Source organism: Onychomys torridus, chromosome 2 (genome assembly GCF_903995425.1).
Source record: "Onychomys torridus chromosome 2, mOncTor1.1, whole genome shotgun sequence".
Taxonomy (NCBI): Eukaryota; Metazoa; Chordata; class Mammalia; order Rodentia; family Cricetidae; genus Onychomys; species Onychomys torridus.
The window spans coordinates 146,178,468-146,195,222 of NC_050444.1; the positions used below are offsets into that span (position 1 = coordinate 146,178,468).

The following is a 16,755-nucleotide window of genomic DNA, read 5'->3' on the forward strand; positions in this document are numbered from 1 at the left end:
AAAGAAAACCCCTCCATGTGCACAACTTAACTTATATAACCCTTCCAACTCTTTTCACCAAAGCACTGACCCCTTCCTGGTTCGGGTCACTTTAACAGAAAGAACAAATTGTTCTCCACATTCAGAGGACAGAAAGAATACACTGCATCTTAGGAGAAAGCCAAGGGATCTATGAATGGTGTCATACGGTTTCCATTTAGAACTCACAGAGGAAGTGGGAGGAGTAGAGTGAGTGGTCTGTGAGAAACACAGACCTGGAGACGGCTGATGAGAGTGCCAGGGAACCATGCCATGCTGTGAGCGCTGTGGGCACTTATTGTGCACATAGATTTCAGTTATGGTTGGAAAGAATAGAAAAACATACAAAATGCTAATGTTAAAATTTAGGTTGGGGATTTAGCTCAGTGCTAGAGCACTTGCCTAGCAAGCGCAAGGCCCTGGGTTTGATCCTCAGCACAAAAAAAAAAAAAAAAAAAAAAAAAAAAAACAGCCTCATGTTAAAATTTTTACGTTACTTTTTTTGTGGTTTTAGTTTTTCTTTGATGCGGTTATTTAAAGTAAAGAGATAAACTTAAATGCACTCTTTGTCACAAGTACTTTGTAGCTGCTCTATAGAATCTGTCTTCCTCTTCATTTCTGGGGCACAAATCCAGCAAGAAATAGGGAAACTAATGTTCTGATATCATTCTTAGGAAAGATGGATAATTCTCTTTTAAAAAAAATTGTACCGAAGAGTATATAATGCAAAACTTTATCATTTTTGCTGGATGTAGTACACACCTGTAATCCATGAATCCGGAAGGCAGCATCGGGAGATCAAGGTCACCTCTGGTGACTCTACTTAAAGCCTTTTTAAAGGACTTTACTGTTTTTTTTCTTTTTTTATGTGTGGGTGTTTTGCCTACATGTATGTCTGTATACCACGAACATACCTGGTGTCTACAGGACAGAAGAGGTTGTCTGGTCCCGAGACTGGAGTTAGAGACAGTTGGGAGCCCACATGGGTACTAGGAGTCAAACCTCTACATGAGCAGCCCCAACGTTACCATTTTAAGAGCATAATCCAGTGTTGTTAAATATATTAGTCACCATTTCTAGAACATTTTCGTGTTTGATTTTCTTTGTTTGAGGCAGTCTTGCTCTTGCCTTGAACTCCTGGGCAGTCAGTCCTGCCCCATACTCCTAAGTGCTGAGGTGACAGCATGAGCCCCTCTGCCCTGTGTTCAGAGCCTTTTCGGAGTCCTAAACAGTCTCAGTACCTTTTAAACGGTGACCCCCATACTCTTTCCTAGCTCGTGACAGCAACTGTTGTGCCCACTGCCCCGTGAATTTGCCTGGTCTGGATGTGTCCAACTGAACATACAGTAGGCCTCCTTTGGGCGGCTCATCTCATCAGCTTTAGGGATCCGTCTGCTGCAGCATCAATCATAATTTCATCCCTTCAGTGGCTGAATGATACTCCATTGTGTATGCACATGCATATTGCATCTTGCTTATCCTGTATCTGTTGAAGGACACTTCACTTTTAGGCCAAGGTGAATAATGAGGCTTTGAATATTTCATACTTTACTTCTTGAATTCTTTATCCAGAGGAGTGGAAATTGCTAGATCTTATTCTGTGTTCATCTTTTCGAGGAGTCTTCAGACCTTTACACTTTTACATTCCCACCATTAGCCACATTCTCATCAATGTTTGCTATTTCTCCTCTCCCCTTTTTAAATTGTATTTTAGGTGATGGTGTGGTGGTGGTGGTGGTGGTGGTGGTGAGACAGGGTCTCTCATTGCTCAGGCTGTCCTGGAACTTACTATGTAAATTAGGCAAGCCTGGAACTCACAGTGATACACCCAGCCCCTTCCCTTTTTAAAACGAAAGCTCCCCTGTTGGGTGTAAAGTGACATTTCACTGTAGTTCTTATTTGCATTTCCCTAATGACTAATGGTATTAAACATCTTTCCATGACCTTGAGTCCTAAAGCTTTGTAGTGTTTGAAATTAAAATGCATGACTCTCCACCTTTGTCCTTTCTCCAGGGTGATTTTGGTTATTTGGAGATCCCATCAGATTCCCTATGAATTTTTGAAGTTTCTTTTTCTTTTTTTTAACCTCAGTTTATTTTAAATTGATAGCAATTAAGTTCAGTTTCACATAAACACTGTTTTAACTTGAGTTTAACTTTAACACACACTGTGGAGGGGCTGGAGTGGTGGGTTAGGGTCAAGGGTACTTGTTAAGAACCAAGGTTTGGTTCCCAGCACCGACATGGTGGTTCACAGCTGTCCATAACTCTAGTCCCAGGTTACCCGATGCCTCTTCCAACCTCCAAGAATACCAGGCATGCATTTGGTGCTCAGATGTACATGCAGGCAAAACAGCCATACACATAAAATAAAAATAAATAAACCTAAAGAAAGAATTTTAAATAAACAACACAGGAGATTTGGATGTGAGTCAGGCTGTAGACTGACTTGGGTGTTGCCGTTTTAGCAATATTGTCTTCCACTCTGTGGAGATTTATAGTTATGTTTTTCCATTCAGGACAGTATTTTAGGGTTTTCAGTGTATTGTGCAAATCTTTTGTTTCAAATCACCCATTGCATTAAAACATCAGGTTTTTTTGTTTTTGTTTTTGTTTTTTTTTTTGTTTTTGTTTTTCAAGACAGGGTTTCTCTGTATAGCTTTAAAGCCTGTCCTGGAACTCACTCTGTAGCCCAGGCTGGCCTCTAACTCACAGAGATCTGCCTGCCTCTGCCTCCCGAGTGCTGGGATTAAAGGTGTGCGCCACCACTGCCTGGCTGATTTTTTTTTTTAAATATATTGAAGATATTATCTTATACTCTAAGCCTATTGATTTATATATATATAATAACATATATATATATATATATAAAATGAAAAGGCACTGAATTTTTGTCAGATGCATTTTCTGTATCAATTGAAATTATCATGTGTTTTCCCTCTTTTATTATGTTGCATTGATTAATTTTATGTATTGAATGAACCATCCTTACATTCCAAGAACTGATCCCACTCAGTCATGATATACAGTTTTGGTTTGTTTTTTTTTAAAGATTTATTTATTTATTATGTATACAGAAGAGGGCGCCAGATCTCATTGCAGATGGTTGTGAGCCACCATGTGGGTGCTGGGAATTGAACTCAGGACCTCTGGAAGAGCAGTCAGTGCTCTTAACCTCTGAGCCATCTCTCCAGCCCTATACAGTTATTTTTATATGTTGGGGAGTTTGGTAGCTACTAGTTGGTTGAGATCTATGCACTGTTTTTCATGAGGGCTGTCGTTTTCCACTATGCTCCGGTCTTGTCTGGTCTGAGAGTAACACTGGCTTCACTGTATGAATTAGAGAGTGGTCCTTCCTTTTCAGTGTGTCTATGGAAAAATTTAGGAAGAATGACGTTAATTCTTACTTAAATGTTGGTGTAATTCACCAGTGAGGCTACTGGATCTCGGGCTTTTTTGGGGGCTGGAGGGATGTTTTAAATTATTGGCGTCATCTCCTTACCAGTGGTGGGTTTTACCAAATTTTCTGCTTTTTCTCAAGCCAGTGTAAGTTGTATTGTGTGTGTCTTAGGAATTGAACTATTGCACCTGGTTATCCATCTTGCTGGCACACAGCTGTTGAGAATTCATAGTCTGGGTCCTGGTTTCTCAGAAGTCACAGCATTACCTGCACTTGCATTTGTGGTCGGAGTAATTTGAGATGTTTTTCCTTTGTCAGTCTTGGTGAATGTCAGCTCTGTTGATGTTTTCAGAGAACCCATAGTTGCTTTCATTGGCTTTTCTCCATTGATCTCTTTTCTCTTGGTCCTCTACTTTCTACGTCATTATTTCCTCCCTTTGTAACTGGCTTCAGTGTGCCCTTCTTGTCTAGACCTTGGATGGACACTGGGGTGTGGCTGTAATTTGAGAGCGTTCTTCTTCTTGGACTGGGGATTGAACCCAGAGACTTCGCCCTGTAAAACATGTGCTCTTCCCTGAGGCTTTCTGCTTCTTTTGCCTCCTTCCCTTTGTTACGGGTTCTTTACATGTAGCCTCGGTCAGCCATAGCAATTAACGATCCCTGTCTCTGCTCAGTTTAGGGATTGCAGGCATGCTCTCGGGCCAGCTGCTTTTTTTTCTTTATTTTTTTTTTTCAAGACAGGGTTTCTCTGTAGCTTTGGAGCCTGTGCTGGACTAGCTCTGTAGACCAGGCTGGCCTCGAACTCACAGAGACCCACCTGCCTCTACCTCCCAAGTGCTGGGATTACAGGCGTGCGCCACCGCCACCACCACCCAGCTGCTTTCTTCTTTTTTAATGTATACATTTACATTTAAAATTTTCCTTTCAGCATTGCTCACTGTGTCTCAAAAGTTTTAATACATTGTATTTATTTACAATATATTAATTACTACCATTCACCTCTAACTTTATTTAGATTTCTTTTTTGGACCATTGATTATTTAAAATTGTGTTATTAAACTCGTACATATTTGTGGATTTTTTTTTCCATTTTATTGTGTGATTGACAGATAACTCATGTTTTTGTCTCCCCCTCCCCCCCAGCGGGTATTTCTCTGGGACTTAGATGAGACCATCATCATATTTCACTCCCTTCTCACTGGATCCTACGCTCAGAAGTATGGAAAGGTAATTCAGGTCTTGGCTATAACCACTTCCCTGGCGAGACGAGCAGCTCACCTAACTCCTGGCTGTTATGGTGGAAAATCCATTTTCTCTGCTGCCTAGCTTGCCCTGTTGACTTTTTGCTCATATATATATGAATATTAGGGATTGGGGCTCAAGAGATGGCTTGGTGATTAAGATTAAGTTTGGTTTTTTGTTTGGTTCCCAGCACCCACATGACAGCTTACAACATCTATAACTCTAGTTCCAGAGGATCCAAACACTCTCTTCTGGCCTCTGCTAACACTATAATCCATGTGATGCAAAGATACACATGCAGGCCAAACACCCATACATATAAAAATTAAAAATAAGCCAGGTGGTGGTGGCGCACGCCTTGATTTCAGCACTCGGGAGGCAGAACCAGGCGGATTTCTGTGAGTTCGAGGCCAACCTGGTCTATAGAGTGAGTTCCAAGAAAGGCGCAAAACTACATAGAGAAACCCTGTCTCGAAAAACCAAAAAAAAAATAAAATAAAATAAAATAAAACAAAAAAATAGTATTGGGGATCAAACCCAGGGCCTCACAAATGCTAGGCCAGTGTTGTACCAGTGAGTGACATTCTAGTCCTGTCTTGTAGGCTTTGAACTTTCCATGTATAAAACATGACTACAAGGCTTGTGCCAGGCAGGCTACATATCTAGGTAGATGGACACTAGGTCAAGATGGACACTTGATGTAGGAGCGGTACTGAAAGCTGAGGTTGTTCAAGAGTGCGTTTTCAAGCCTAAGGACCTGAGTCCAAGCCTCAGTACCCACACGGTGAAAGTGATGAATCAACTCTCCACATGTGCACACACAGAGAGAACAAAATTAATAAGTATATTTTTAATTTTATAAGCATTAAAGTGCAGGAATAAGATTCACTTGAATGAAATCTCTGGATTATGTATTGCAAAGACTGACATACTGAGCTTTAAATCACTAAAGTATCTCAAGAATTTCATTTAGCCAAAAATGAGATAGAGTTAAGTAAATTAATGTAATTGCCATTTTCTTTGGGCCACCAACCAGCTCCCAATAAAGGCACGGTGACTTATTGTTAATTATGAATGCTTGGCCTTAGCTTAGGCTTGTCCCACTAGCTCTTACAACTTAATCTAACCTGTTTCTAATCATCTAGGTTGTGCCTCAGGGTTTTTACCTTTCTTTCATTCTGTATGTCCTACTTTCCTGCTTCCGCTATGTCTGGCTGGCCCCTGCTATCTCCCTGGCATCTCCTTTTCTTTCTTCTCTGAGCCTAAATTCCTCCTCTGCCTAGCTATTGGCCATTCAGCTTTGTACTAAATCAATCAGGTACTTTAGGCAGGCAAGGTAAAATAGCAACACATCTTTACATAATTAACCAAATGCAATATATCTTTACATAGTAAACAAATGCAACACATCTTTACATAATTAAAACAAATGCAATACATCTTTGCATAGTAAACAAATATTCCGCAACATAAATAAATGCAGCACATCTTTGCAGTTACACAAATACTATGCAACAAATTAAGCATACAGATTAAATAGATTTCTAAATTATCACATGGTTTATGTTAAATTTATTTTTATTTGAGACAAGGAATCATTCTGTAGCACAGACTGGTCTCTAAATGTCAATTACACTACTGCCTGTAAGCTTCCCAAGTGATGAGACAGGTGTGAGCCACTCCCCCTAGATATAAAGTAGATGTGCTTTTTAAAACATGAATTGTACCAAACAAAATTCAATATGTTTAATCTGCAGTGTAAACATTACTTTAGCAGAAGAATATTAGCTCTGCATATTTCTTTCTTCTCTTAAGACAGAATCTCACTGTGTAGCCTTGGCTGTCCTTGAACTCAGTCCTCCTGCCTCGGCCTCCTGATTGTAGAACTGTGTTTCTCCACACATCATCTCCAGGATCATGTTTCTTCCTTTCTAGAAATAAATTATAAATTATAAAAATAATTGCTTGTTGTCTTGCTACTTGCAGTTATCTTGGGTTGCCAGGAATCTCTTCTGTGAGTACTTTTCAGAGCCTGGCCAGTGGACAGAAGCTCCAAAACTACATCCCTAAGTCCCTTAGGAACATCCGCTCCTAGTGGAGACTGATGCTGCATTTAAAGCAACCTCCCTTGGTTGCCCTGCACATACTCTGACTCTGGCCTTCTTTACTTCCTGGCTGGTAGGATTGTTGGGGTCTGGTGGTCCACGTGTCATAGGAGCAGAAAAGGGGTGTGCACATTACAGTAGCAGTATTTTAATCATCGTTGTTATAATTTCCCTTTTATGAAAATACTGGTTTCTAAAATTGAAATGTTGATGTTTTTATTAATAACTGTCCATAGCCTCTGTATTCTGTAATCCCAGGTTCTTATAAATGGGAGTGAAGTTGCATCAGTTAGATTTAAGTACCGTGTGGTTGGCACTGTGGTAGACGGGGCTCAGAGGAGTTTGGGAATGTCTGAAGTCAGAAGCGGTGGGTGCTGTGAGTTCTGCTTCAGCCCTCTTCTCTCCCCTTTCCTTGTCCCAGGACCCAACAGTAGTCATTGGCTCGGGGTTAACAATGGAAGAAATGATCTTTGAAGTGGCTGATACACATCTGTTTTTCAATGACTTAGAGGTAAGTGGTTTAACTTGTTTTTCAACTGTTAGTGCCTAGGCTTGTGTTTAGTAGGTGGGAGATTAACTAAGACAGGGGTGGAAAGGTTATGCTGATGGAACGCCAACGGCCTCAGTGTCGTGATTGTCACCAGATCTCAGTAGAGCTACTTTAGACTTAGTTGATTTTTTTTCGTTTTTTAGAAGAGTTGGAGACGTGGTGTTTTGTCTCATTTTGTTTTGAGACGGGGTCCCATGTAGATCAGGCAGACCTCAAATTCAACTGTGTTGAAGATGACCCTGAACTTGTGATTCTCTTGCCTCTACCTCCTCTGTGCTAGAATTACAGGTGTGCCACCATGTGGGGGTTTATGCAGTGCTGGGGGTGAACAGAGAGGGGTTTGTGTGTGTTAGGCAACCATTCTACCAGCTGAGCTAGGCCAAGTTAGAGTTTGTTGAAGGAGTTTAAAAGATGTTTTTAAACAGATTGTTAAGCACAGGAGTGAACACAAACAATGGCACTAGGAAAGAAGGTATGTGGGTTTCTCAGAACCTGTCCCTCTGAGGCAGGCCTGATGACACACGCCTGTCACCCCAGCAATTAGGAGGCTGAGGAAGGAAGATCATGGGTTCAAGACCTGTCTCCAAAAAATAAAATAAAAATTTATATTTGTCTTGGTTACTTTATTTGGGAGTAAAGTACAAGAACACTAATATAAAATTTAAATAATATATAAAGGGTCTCATCATTTGTATTAATAATTGGTTTTGTTTGTTTCTTTTTGTATGAGCTGAGCTCACTATGGAGCTCAGCTGTCCTGAAACTCCGTAGACCAGGCTGGCCTTGAACTCACAAGAGCTCCACTTGCCTCTGCCTCCTGAGTTCTGGGATTAGAGGCATGTGCCAGCATAGCCTGCTACTGCTTCTGCTGGTTTAAATTTTTTTTCCTTCCTTTTTTCCTCTTTTTTTTAAAGTGTGTGTGGGTGCTTTCTATTCATGTGTGTGTCCAAGCATAAAACAGAGGCCAGAAAAGGCATCAGCTCCCTTGGGACTGTCATTACAACTGCCCTGTGGTTTCTGGGAAACGAACCAGCCCCTCTGGAAGAGCAGCTTGGCCTCTGAGCCATCTCCAGTCCCTATGCCCAGCTTCTTGGTTATATCTTGACTATTCTTTAATTTTATCTTTTTTTTTTTTTTTTTTTAATTTACCTTTTTGGTCCCTTTGTCTCTCATTGATAGATGATTACTGTAACTTGTTGCTATTAGATGTTTTTTTGTCCACTTTAATTGACTATTTTTTCTTTTCAATGTAATTTGTCAAAAGTCATTATATGACACAGGTAAAAGCTTGGTATCATATATGCACCATAAATATTTTCTTTAAATAATTTGGACTTTTGCATGCCTTTTGGAAATCCATAATTTTTTAGTTTTAATAAAGTATAATTTACTATTACATTTTTCTTATATTAAAATGTTTCTGGCTCTTGTTTAAAGTTTATTTGCCTACAAAGATATTCTTCTGTGTTTTCTTATAGAAACTTTTAATATTTTTTGTTTGGTTTTTGGTTTTTTTGTTTTTGTTTTGTTTTGTTTTGTTTTGTTTGGCTTGTTTTTGGCTTGAGGTTTTTGAGACAAGGCCTAAGTCTGTAGAACCCAGGATGGCTTTAAACTTAAAATCCTTCTGCCTCAGCTACCTGAGTGCTGACATTACAGGCATACAGTGCCACACCTGGCTCTGACTGTGTTTTTCTACACTGTTATTACCCATGTGTAAGTGAAGCTCTGTGTACTCACTGTTTTATGATGGGTGCTGGGAGGTTAAAACAAACTAAGAATATGTGGTGGAAACTCTCTGCCTTGCTCTTTGAGTTTCCGTGTGAAGTGAGCATGGTTCAACAGATCACAGGATCAGTAGTGTGAGAAGTTCGGAATGTAAGGAGTTCAGAGTGGGAGTCTTGGGCTGGGAAAGTCATGTTCCCATCCTGGGCTTGAGCAGGCATCTTGCTGAAGAGACTGGTAATAGTTGTTCCGGCCAGAGGAGCAGGTACCGGGAAACAGGACAGAAGAGGAAAGGGAGACGGTGTTTTTACTTCATGCCTTTACACTCTACACTGTGTGCTGCATATATTACCTCACTTTTAAAAATAGTAATTTTCAAGTAAAAGAACATCTTACAAACACAAAGTAATGTAGCACGAAACTTAGACAGTCCTAAAAACAAACCCAGAGCCAGGTATTGGGGTGAATGCTGGAAGATCAGAGAAGCAGAACAAGCCATAGCTACCTCACCTGGCCAACTTCTCAGCTGATCCTGTTCCCTCAGACTGGAAGCCTCTGTGTCCTTACCGAATGGCTCTCAGCTGAACTGCTACTCAAAAGCCTAAAAGCTTAACTAGCCTAGTTCCTGGTCCTCACGCTTTAAATACCTTTCTGCTTTCTGCCATCACTTCCTGGGATTAAAGGTGTGAGTCACCATGCCTGGCTGTTTCCAGTGTAGCTTTAAACTCACAGAGATCCAGATGGATCTCTGCCTCCAGAAGGCTAGGATTAAAGGTGTGTGTGCCACCATTTTCTGGCCTCTATATCTAGTGGCTGTTCTGTTCTCTGACCCCAGATAAGTTTATTAGGGTGCACAATATTTTGGAGAAACACAGTATCACCACAAAGTAAGCCCTGTTCTTTTTAAATACAGACTAGTTCTCAGGCAAATCGGATTACTCTGGCTTTAACTCCAGTGCTTTTACCTAAGCTCTACAGTGCTTTCATCTTCCCTCAACTTCACTTGTTGACAAGTTGAGACAGCATAGTTTTTCATCAGTTGAAAGCATTAGTTGAAAACCTACTGTGTGCCAATAATTATTCCCAAATTGTATTTGTAATGATTTTCTAGACATAGTCTGCACTCAGGACTGAAAGTACTGGAAGAATTTGACCTGAATGTGTTCCTGCCCCCCAGGTCAGTAGTTCTCAACTTTAGGGGGCATAAGAATCCCCTGGGGAGTGTGCTAAAATTGGAGATTCTAGAACTTCAGTTCCAGAAGTCCCAGTAGGTCTGTCATGGACCCAAGAATATGCATTCTTGGGCTGGAGAGATGGCTCAGCAGTTAAGAGCACTGGCTGCTCTTCCAGAGGACCTGGGTTCAATTCCCAGCAACCACATGGTGGCTCACAACCATGAGATCTAGTGCCCTCTTCTGGCCTGCAGGGACACATACAGACAGAATATTATATACACAATAAATAAATCTTTATATATATATATATATAAAAGAGTATGCATTCTTAACCCCTTCCCCAGAGGATTCTGTTATAGGTGCCCTCGTGGTGTCAGGGAAAACAGCAGCCGGTTAAGCTCCTTCTATTCTCATTCTGCCACTCCAGTGTAGGACCCTGAGAAAACCATGTTACGTCCCTTTAGAATACAAGTTCTAGATCGAAGCATTGACTTGGGTGGCCTATGCTTAGGCTTATACTGTTGGTAGGCATTTCTGTTCCAGCTAGTCTATTTTTGTTTTGTTTGTTTTTAAGATTTGTGTATTGAATATGCTCTATCTGCAATGTACACCTGCATGCTAGAAGACGGCATCAGATCTATTATAAGTGGTTGTGAGACACCATGTGATTGCCAGCAATTGAACTCAGGACCTCTGGAAGAACAGCTGGTTCTCTTCTGATACCATACTTTACCAGCATCTGTTTCATCTACAAAAATTAATTGTATACAATCTGGGCAGTAGTGTGTAAGCCTTTAATCTCAGCACTTGGGAGATTGAAGCAGACATCTCTGAGACTGAGGTCAGCTAGGTCTACACAGTGAATTCCAGGACAGAAGACGAGACTACAAAGAGAAACCTTGTCCTTAAAAAAATAATAATTAATTAATTGGGTCCATGCTACATAAGGACATTGGATTAGATGAAGATGTACGTCGAGGGCTGGAGACAGGGCTCAGTGATTAAGAGCACTCACTGCTCTTCTTAGGACCTGGGTTCAGTTCCCAGCACCTAGGCCAAGTGGCTCACAACTGCCTATAACTCTAGACCCACGAAATCTGACCCCCTTCTTTCTTCTGTTTGTAATTTGCACATGTACATCTACAAACACACACATACACATAAAATAAATAAATCAGCCGGGCTGTGGTGGGACACATCTGTAATCCTAGCACTTGAGAGACAGAGGCAGACAGATCTCTGAGTTTGAGGCTAACCTGGTCTACAGAATGAATTCCAGGACAGCCAGGGTTACTCAGAGAAATCCTGTCTTGAAAAAAAAAAAAAAAAAAATCTTAAACGATGCAAAGGAGATGTTTGTCTTATAGTAGAATTTACAGTGTAATAGAGACCATAGAGGCACTGGGCAGGGTGAGGGGTTGTGGTGGTCCCTTCACCTGGGGTAATGAACTGTTGTTATAAGAGCAGAAGTGAGTGAAGGAACTGTTAAGGGAGGTTTCATAAAGACGGTCTGGACAATGGGGAGGTCCACATGCTAGATAGACTATGAAGTACTGCATCATCCTGCCATTATATGTGGTCCTTTATCGTGTGTCCTGGATCAATAATGGCACTTCTGTTCCCTGGAATGAAATAGTGTATTTTGTCTTTTAACAGGAGTGTGACCAGGTGCATGTGGAAGATGTGGCTTCTGATGACAATGGCCAGGATTTGAGGTGTGGTAAACACAGTGATGCCTAGAATATCAGTACATCCAGTATGTGCAAAATACTGAGTTCAGACGAAGAGAAAGATAAAAATGCTCACTGTCTATTGTTAGAAGAGTCAGAAACCAATGTAATCACCATGACATATTATGAGGCAGTGATAGAAAAGTGACGGGAAGCAGAGAGGAAGTGAAGCGGTAATGATCTGTAAAGGGAGCAGGTGCACGCACCGTTAGAGAGGCCTCAGTGGTGTAGCGTTTGACCAGGACCTCAAGAAGTATCAGGTAGTGAGTGATACTAGATGATGAGCCAGCATCTCAGAGTGGAGAGTATACTGCTTGCTGCTACTGGTTTCCCTTTGCATAGATTTTCTGTCAGGGGAAAGCAGGCTTCTAGACTGGGCAGTCCTAATTGCATATAAGCCTCAGGACTTGCTCAGTGACTGTGGAAGTTTGATGGTGTCAGGAATAACCCTATGAACAACAGTCTTAGCCGCCCTATTGTAGTGAGGACTAAACCAGGGCAGTCCCATTGGCAGCTCAGTCTCCTCATTCCTGTTAGCTACCGTTTCTTCCGATCATTTGAAAAATAGATATTCTTTCTTACCCTTGCATATATAGATGCCTGTGCATGTGTGCATGCTTGTGGAGGTCAGAGAACAAATTTCATGGATTCAATTCTCGCCATCTACCTTTACTTAGTATGTGATGATTCATTCGGGTCACCAAGCATGTGTGGAAAGCATGTTTACTTACTGAGTCATTTCAATGGCCCTGGCTCAGTGCAAGTACCCAAACATTTAAAGACTTTAGAAGTAAAAAACTATCCTATCTTTTCTTTTCTTTTTTTAAGTTTTATTTATTATGTATACAGTGTTCTGTCTGCATGCCAGAAGAGGGCACCAGACATCATTATAGGATGGTTGTGAGCTGCCATGTGCTTGCTCAGAATTGAACTCAGGACCTCTGGAAGTGCTCTTAACCTCTGAGCCATCCCTCCAGCCCCACCTCCATTTTTAATCAGTGTATTTTTTTATTTTACATGCGTTAGTGTTTTGCCATGGGAAGTTTCCCCTGAAACTAGAGTTACAGACAGTTGTAAGCTGCCATGTGGGTGCTGGGAGTTGAACCCCAGGTCCTCTGGAAGAGCAGTCAGTGCTCTTAACCGCTGAGCCATCTCTCCAGCCCTATCTTTTCATGTTAATTTGTTTTAATGTTTTATCCTTTTTCATAGGTAAAATGTTCATCCCTAAAATTAAGCATTTCATCTATGGTTTGTAGTTTTGTTTTTCAAGACAGGGTTTCTCTGTGTAGTTTTGGTGCCTGTCCTGGATCACACTCTGTAGACCAGGCTGGCCTCGAACTCTCAGAGATCCGCCTGCCTCTGCCTCCTGAGTGCTGGGATTACAGGCGCGCGCCACCACACGCAGCTCATCTATAATTCGTAGTGCCAAAGCAGAGCTAGGCACACCTGTCCCCGCGGCACTAAGGAAGCCTCCCTGCAAAGCAGCAGCCACAGTCTGTTGTGTTTGATGGCTGAGGCTTCCTTTGTCTCTTTAGGAAAGCCTCCTGTCGAGCTGTGGATGGCCTGTTTGCTTATACATTTATTTGTTTGTCTTCTCTTATGTGTGTGAATGATCAGATTTCCCATTTTATGTCTTAGCGGCTTTGTTTGTTTGTTTAGTGTTTTTGAGACACGGTTTCTCTATGTGGCCCTGGTTGTCCTGGAACTCAGATCCACCTGCCTCTTGCTGGGATTAAAGGCATGTGCTGTTGTAGAATATTATTTTAACTAGGCAAAGGTGTGTTACATTTGTTTATGCTGCATAATGTTACTTCAACTGTGTAAAGGTGTGTTACTTTTGTTTTTGCTACATTTGTTTAATTACATAAAGATGTGCTGCATTTGTTTCACCTTGCCTGCCTACCTGATTGGTGTAATAAAAAGCTGAATGGCCAGTAGCTGGGCAGGAAAAGGGTAGGCGGGGCTAGTAGGCCAAGAGAATAAATAGAGGAGAAATTTAGGGTCAGGAGGAAGGAGGAGGAGAACGAGGGAGGCGCCCCAGGGCAGACCCACAGACACAGAGAGGCAGTGAAAGTAAGACACCCAGAAGTGAGGAGGGTGACAAGCCCGAGGCAAAGGTAGATAAAGAGAAACAGGTTAAGTTAAAAGAGCTACCACAGAAACATGCCTAAGCTAGACCGAGCATCAGAACTAGTGAAGTCTGTGTCACGATTTGGGAGCTGTTTGGAGAACCAAAATAAAAAAAAAAAACCTGATACATTTTGGCACCCAACATGGAGCTTGAACCCTCAACTGAGATTAAGAATCTCATGCTCAACCAACTGAACTAGCCAGGCATTCAAAACTTAATAAGTCCCTGTGTCATGATTTGGGAGCTGGTTAGTGGTCAGAAAGAAAAAGCCTGGTACAATAATATACTACCACTTCCTGGCTTATTGGCAGCTTTTTTAGTATAGAATCTTGCACTTAATGTATTGAACCCTATTTTGACATGTTTGGGTTTTTGAAAGAAAGTCTGGCCCACACTGCTCAGGAACTTGTTATGTAGCCCATTTGACCTTACATTTATGATCCTCTAAACTGAGTCTCCCAGATGCTGGAATTACAGATGTGAGCCACCATGGCCACTCTATTTCTCCTTCTTACATAGCTGTCATTATATTTACATAGTTGTATATTCTTGTCACTGTGTAGTAGTCTGTCACTAGTGACAACAGTGTTGTATCCCAAGTCAGCCTCTAGGGAGCGCTGGCGCTTAGATGATCTTCCTCTCAGTGGTCGCCATCCTTCCATCCTAAGAAGGTAAAGGGGGGCTGGACATGCGTGGTGGTGCACAGCTGCTGTTCTAGCCCTTGGGAGGTAGAGAAAGGAGGCTGAGGAGTGCGAGTCCAGCCTCATCTACCTAGTGAAGTTGAAGCCAGCCTAGGCTACATGAAGCTTTTTCTCAAAACAAAAACAACAACAAATATCCGGGAGAAGACTGTTAAAGCATTGGCTTTGTTTATTAGACACAAAGAACAGACCACAGAATCTCAAGCCCTATAGGTGTGAATTTTAATTTTCATTATCCTCTCTCTTTGCAGCAACTATAGTTTCTCAACAGATGGTTTCAGTGGTTCAGGAGGCAGTGGTGGCCATGGTTCATCGGTGGGTGTTCAGGGAGGTGTGGACTGGATGAGGAAGCTGGCCTTCCGCTATCGAAAAGTGAGAGAGATCTATGACAAGCATAAAAGCAACGTGGGTGGTAAGTGTGGGCAGCCAGTCGGAGCCTTTTTCTTAATGCTTTCCTGCATTCCTTTCCAAGAGTGCCTTAAAAATCTCCCTTGCAACTTCTTAGGAATTTATGCCATGTTAATCCTGTATTTAAAAAAAAAAAACCAACAAACCAAGATATATAACCGAAGCCCTTTGGAGAATCTACACCACTGGTGGCCATTAGAATGGAAGATGGTGGTGGAGAATGGGGCAGGAAGGTTAGAACATGACTCAGCAGTTGAGAGTGCTGGCTACTTTTGCAGAGAACCCAGGTTCAGTCCCCAGCACCCACATGGTGGCTCGCAACCATCTGTAACTCCAGTGCCAATGGATCTGATGCCCTCTCCTGACCTCTTTGGGCACATATAGATACATGCAAACAAAACATACAAATAAAATAAAAATCAATTTAAAAATTAAAATGTAGGTTGGGGATTAGGTCAGTGGTAGAGCGCTTGCCTGGCAAGCACAAGGCCCTGGGTTCAGTCCTCAGCTTAAAAAAAAAAGATAATAAAAACTGTAAAGAATGGGAGACGATAGTTGAGGCTCTGCACCATTGATGGCTCTTAGGATTTCAGTAGAAGCACTGAATTCCTGATTCCTCCCACTGCAACATTGGGCCATTATGCTGTTTTCTTTAGACGGTATCTTTAAAGGAAACGTGCTGCTAGTCAACCTCATTGCTGTAACAGAACACCTGGAATGAAGAGTTTAAGAGCAGGAAGGAGTTAGGATTTATTTCCTTTATTGGCCATTTGGCCCTGTTATCTTGGACTTGTGGCAAACCAGAACATCGTGGCAGGGAGAGGCTGGCCACCTCATTGCAGCAGAGAGAGAGGGAGAGAGGAAAGAGAGAAGAGGAGAGAAGGTAGCCTGGTTCCTAATATCCCACTAAAGCACCTGCAGTGGGGCCGGGTGGCAGTGGCGCACGCCTTTAATCCCAGCACTCGGGAGGGAGGCAGAGGCAGGAGGATCTCTGAGTTTGAGACCAGCCTGATCTACGGAGCAAAACTACACGGAGAAACCCTGTCTTGAAAACAAACAAACAAACAAACAAACAAACAAAAAGCACCTGCAGTGAGGACAAGCCTTCATTACACTAGCTTTTGGGGAATAGGTAAAATCTAAACCGTAATGTGTTCCACAGATTATTGGTTGGTTGACTGGTTGGTTTGTTGGTAGGGTGTTGAGACAGTCTTGTTATGTAGCCCAGCCCATCCTTGAACTTGCTCCCTAGTACTGGGATGCTAGACATGCCCTCACCATACCACCTCAATATATTACATTTGAAGCAGTGTTTATTTTTTACTTACAAATACTAATTAATTGACTAGTTAATTGGCACTAATTGATAGATTGCCATAGTTTGAATAGCAGATAGCTGTGCCCATCATGGCCAGTCAAACAGTCACTGCACTGCCTGGGACACAGGCCTAGGACTATAGCAGCAGTATCCGTGCACGGTCATGTGAAAGGCCTTGGAAATTTTATTTGCCCAGAAATATTGTAGGTGGTAGTGTGCCTAAAATTTTGTTATTCAGAACCATTTAGTCATGGAT

General features: G+C 41.8%; 1 protein-coding gene across 3 annotated transcripts in view; it reads left to right on the forward strand.

Annotated features, from left to right (window-relative positions):
* Positions 1-16,755, forward strand: part of Eya3 (EYA transcriptional coactivator and phosphatase 3) — an 87,704-nt gene that overhangs the window by 61,214 nt on the left and 9,735 nt on the right. For all 3 annotated transcript variants that reach the window (XM_036177828.1, XM_036177829.1, XM_036177830.1), the window contains 4 exons: positions 4,561-4,644; positions 7,186-7,275; positions 11,868-11,926; positions 15,025-15,185. In XM_036177828.1, coding sequence (XP_036033721.1) covers positions 4,561-4,644; positions 7,186-7,275; positions 11,868-11,926; positions 15,025-15,185 — 394 coding nt within the window. The remainder of the gene's footprint in view (positions 1-4,560; positions 4,645-7,185; positions 7,276-11,867; positions 11,927-15,024; positions 15,186-16,755) is intronic.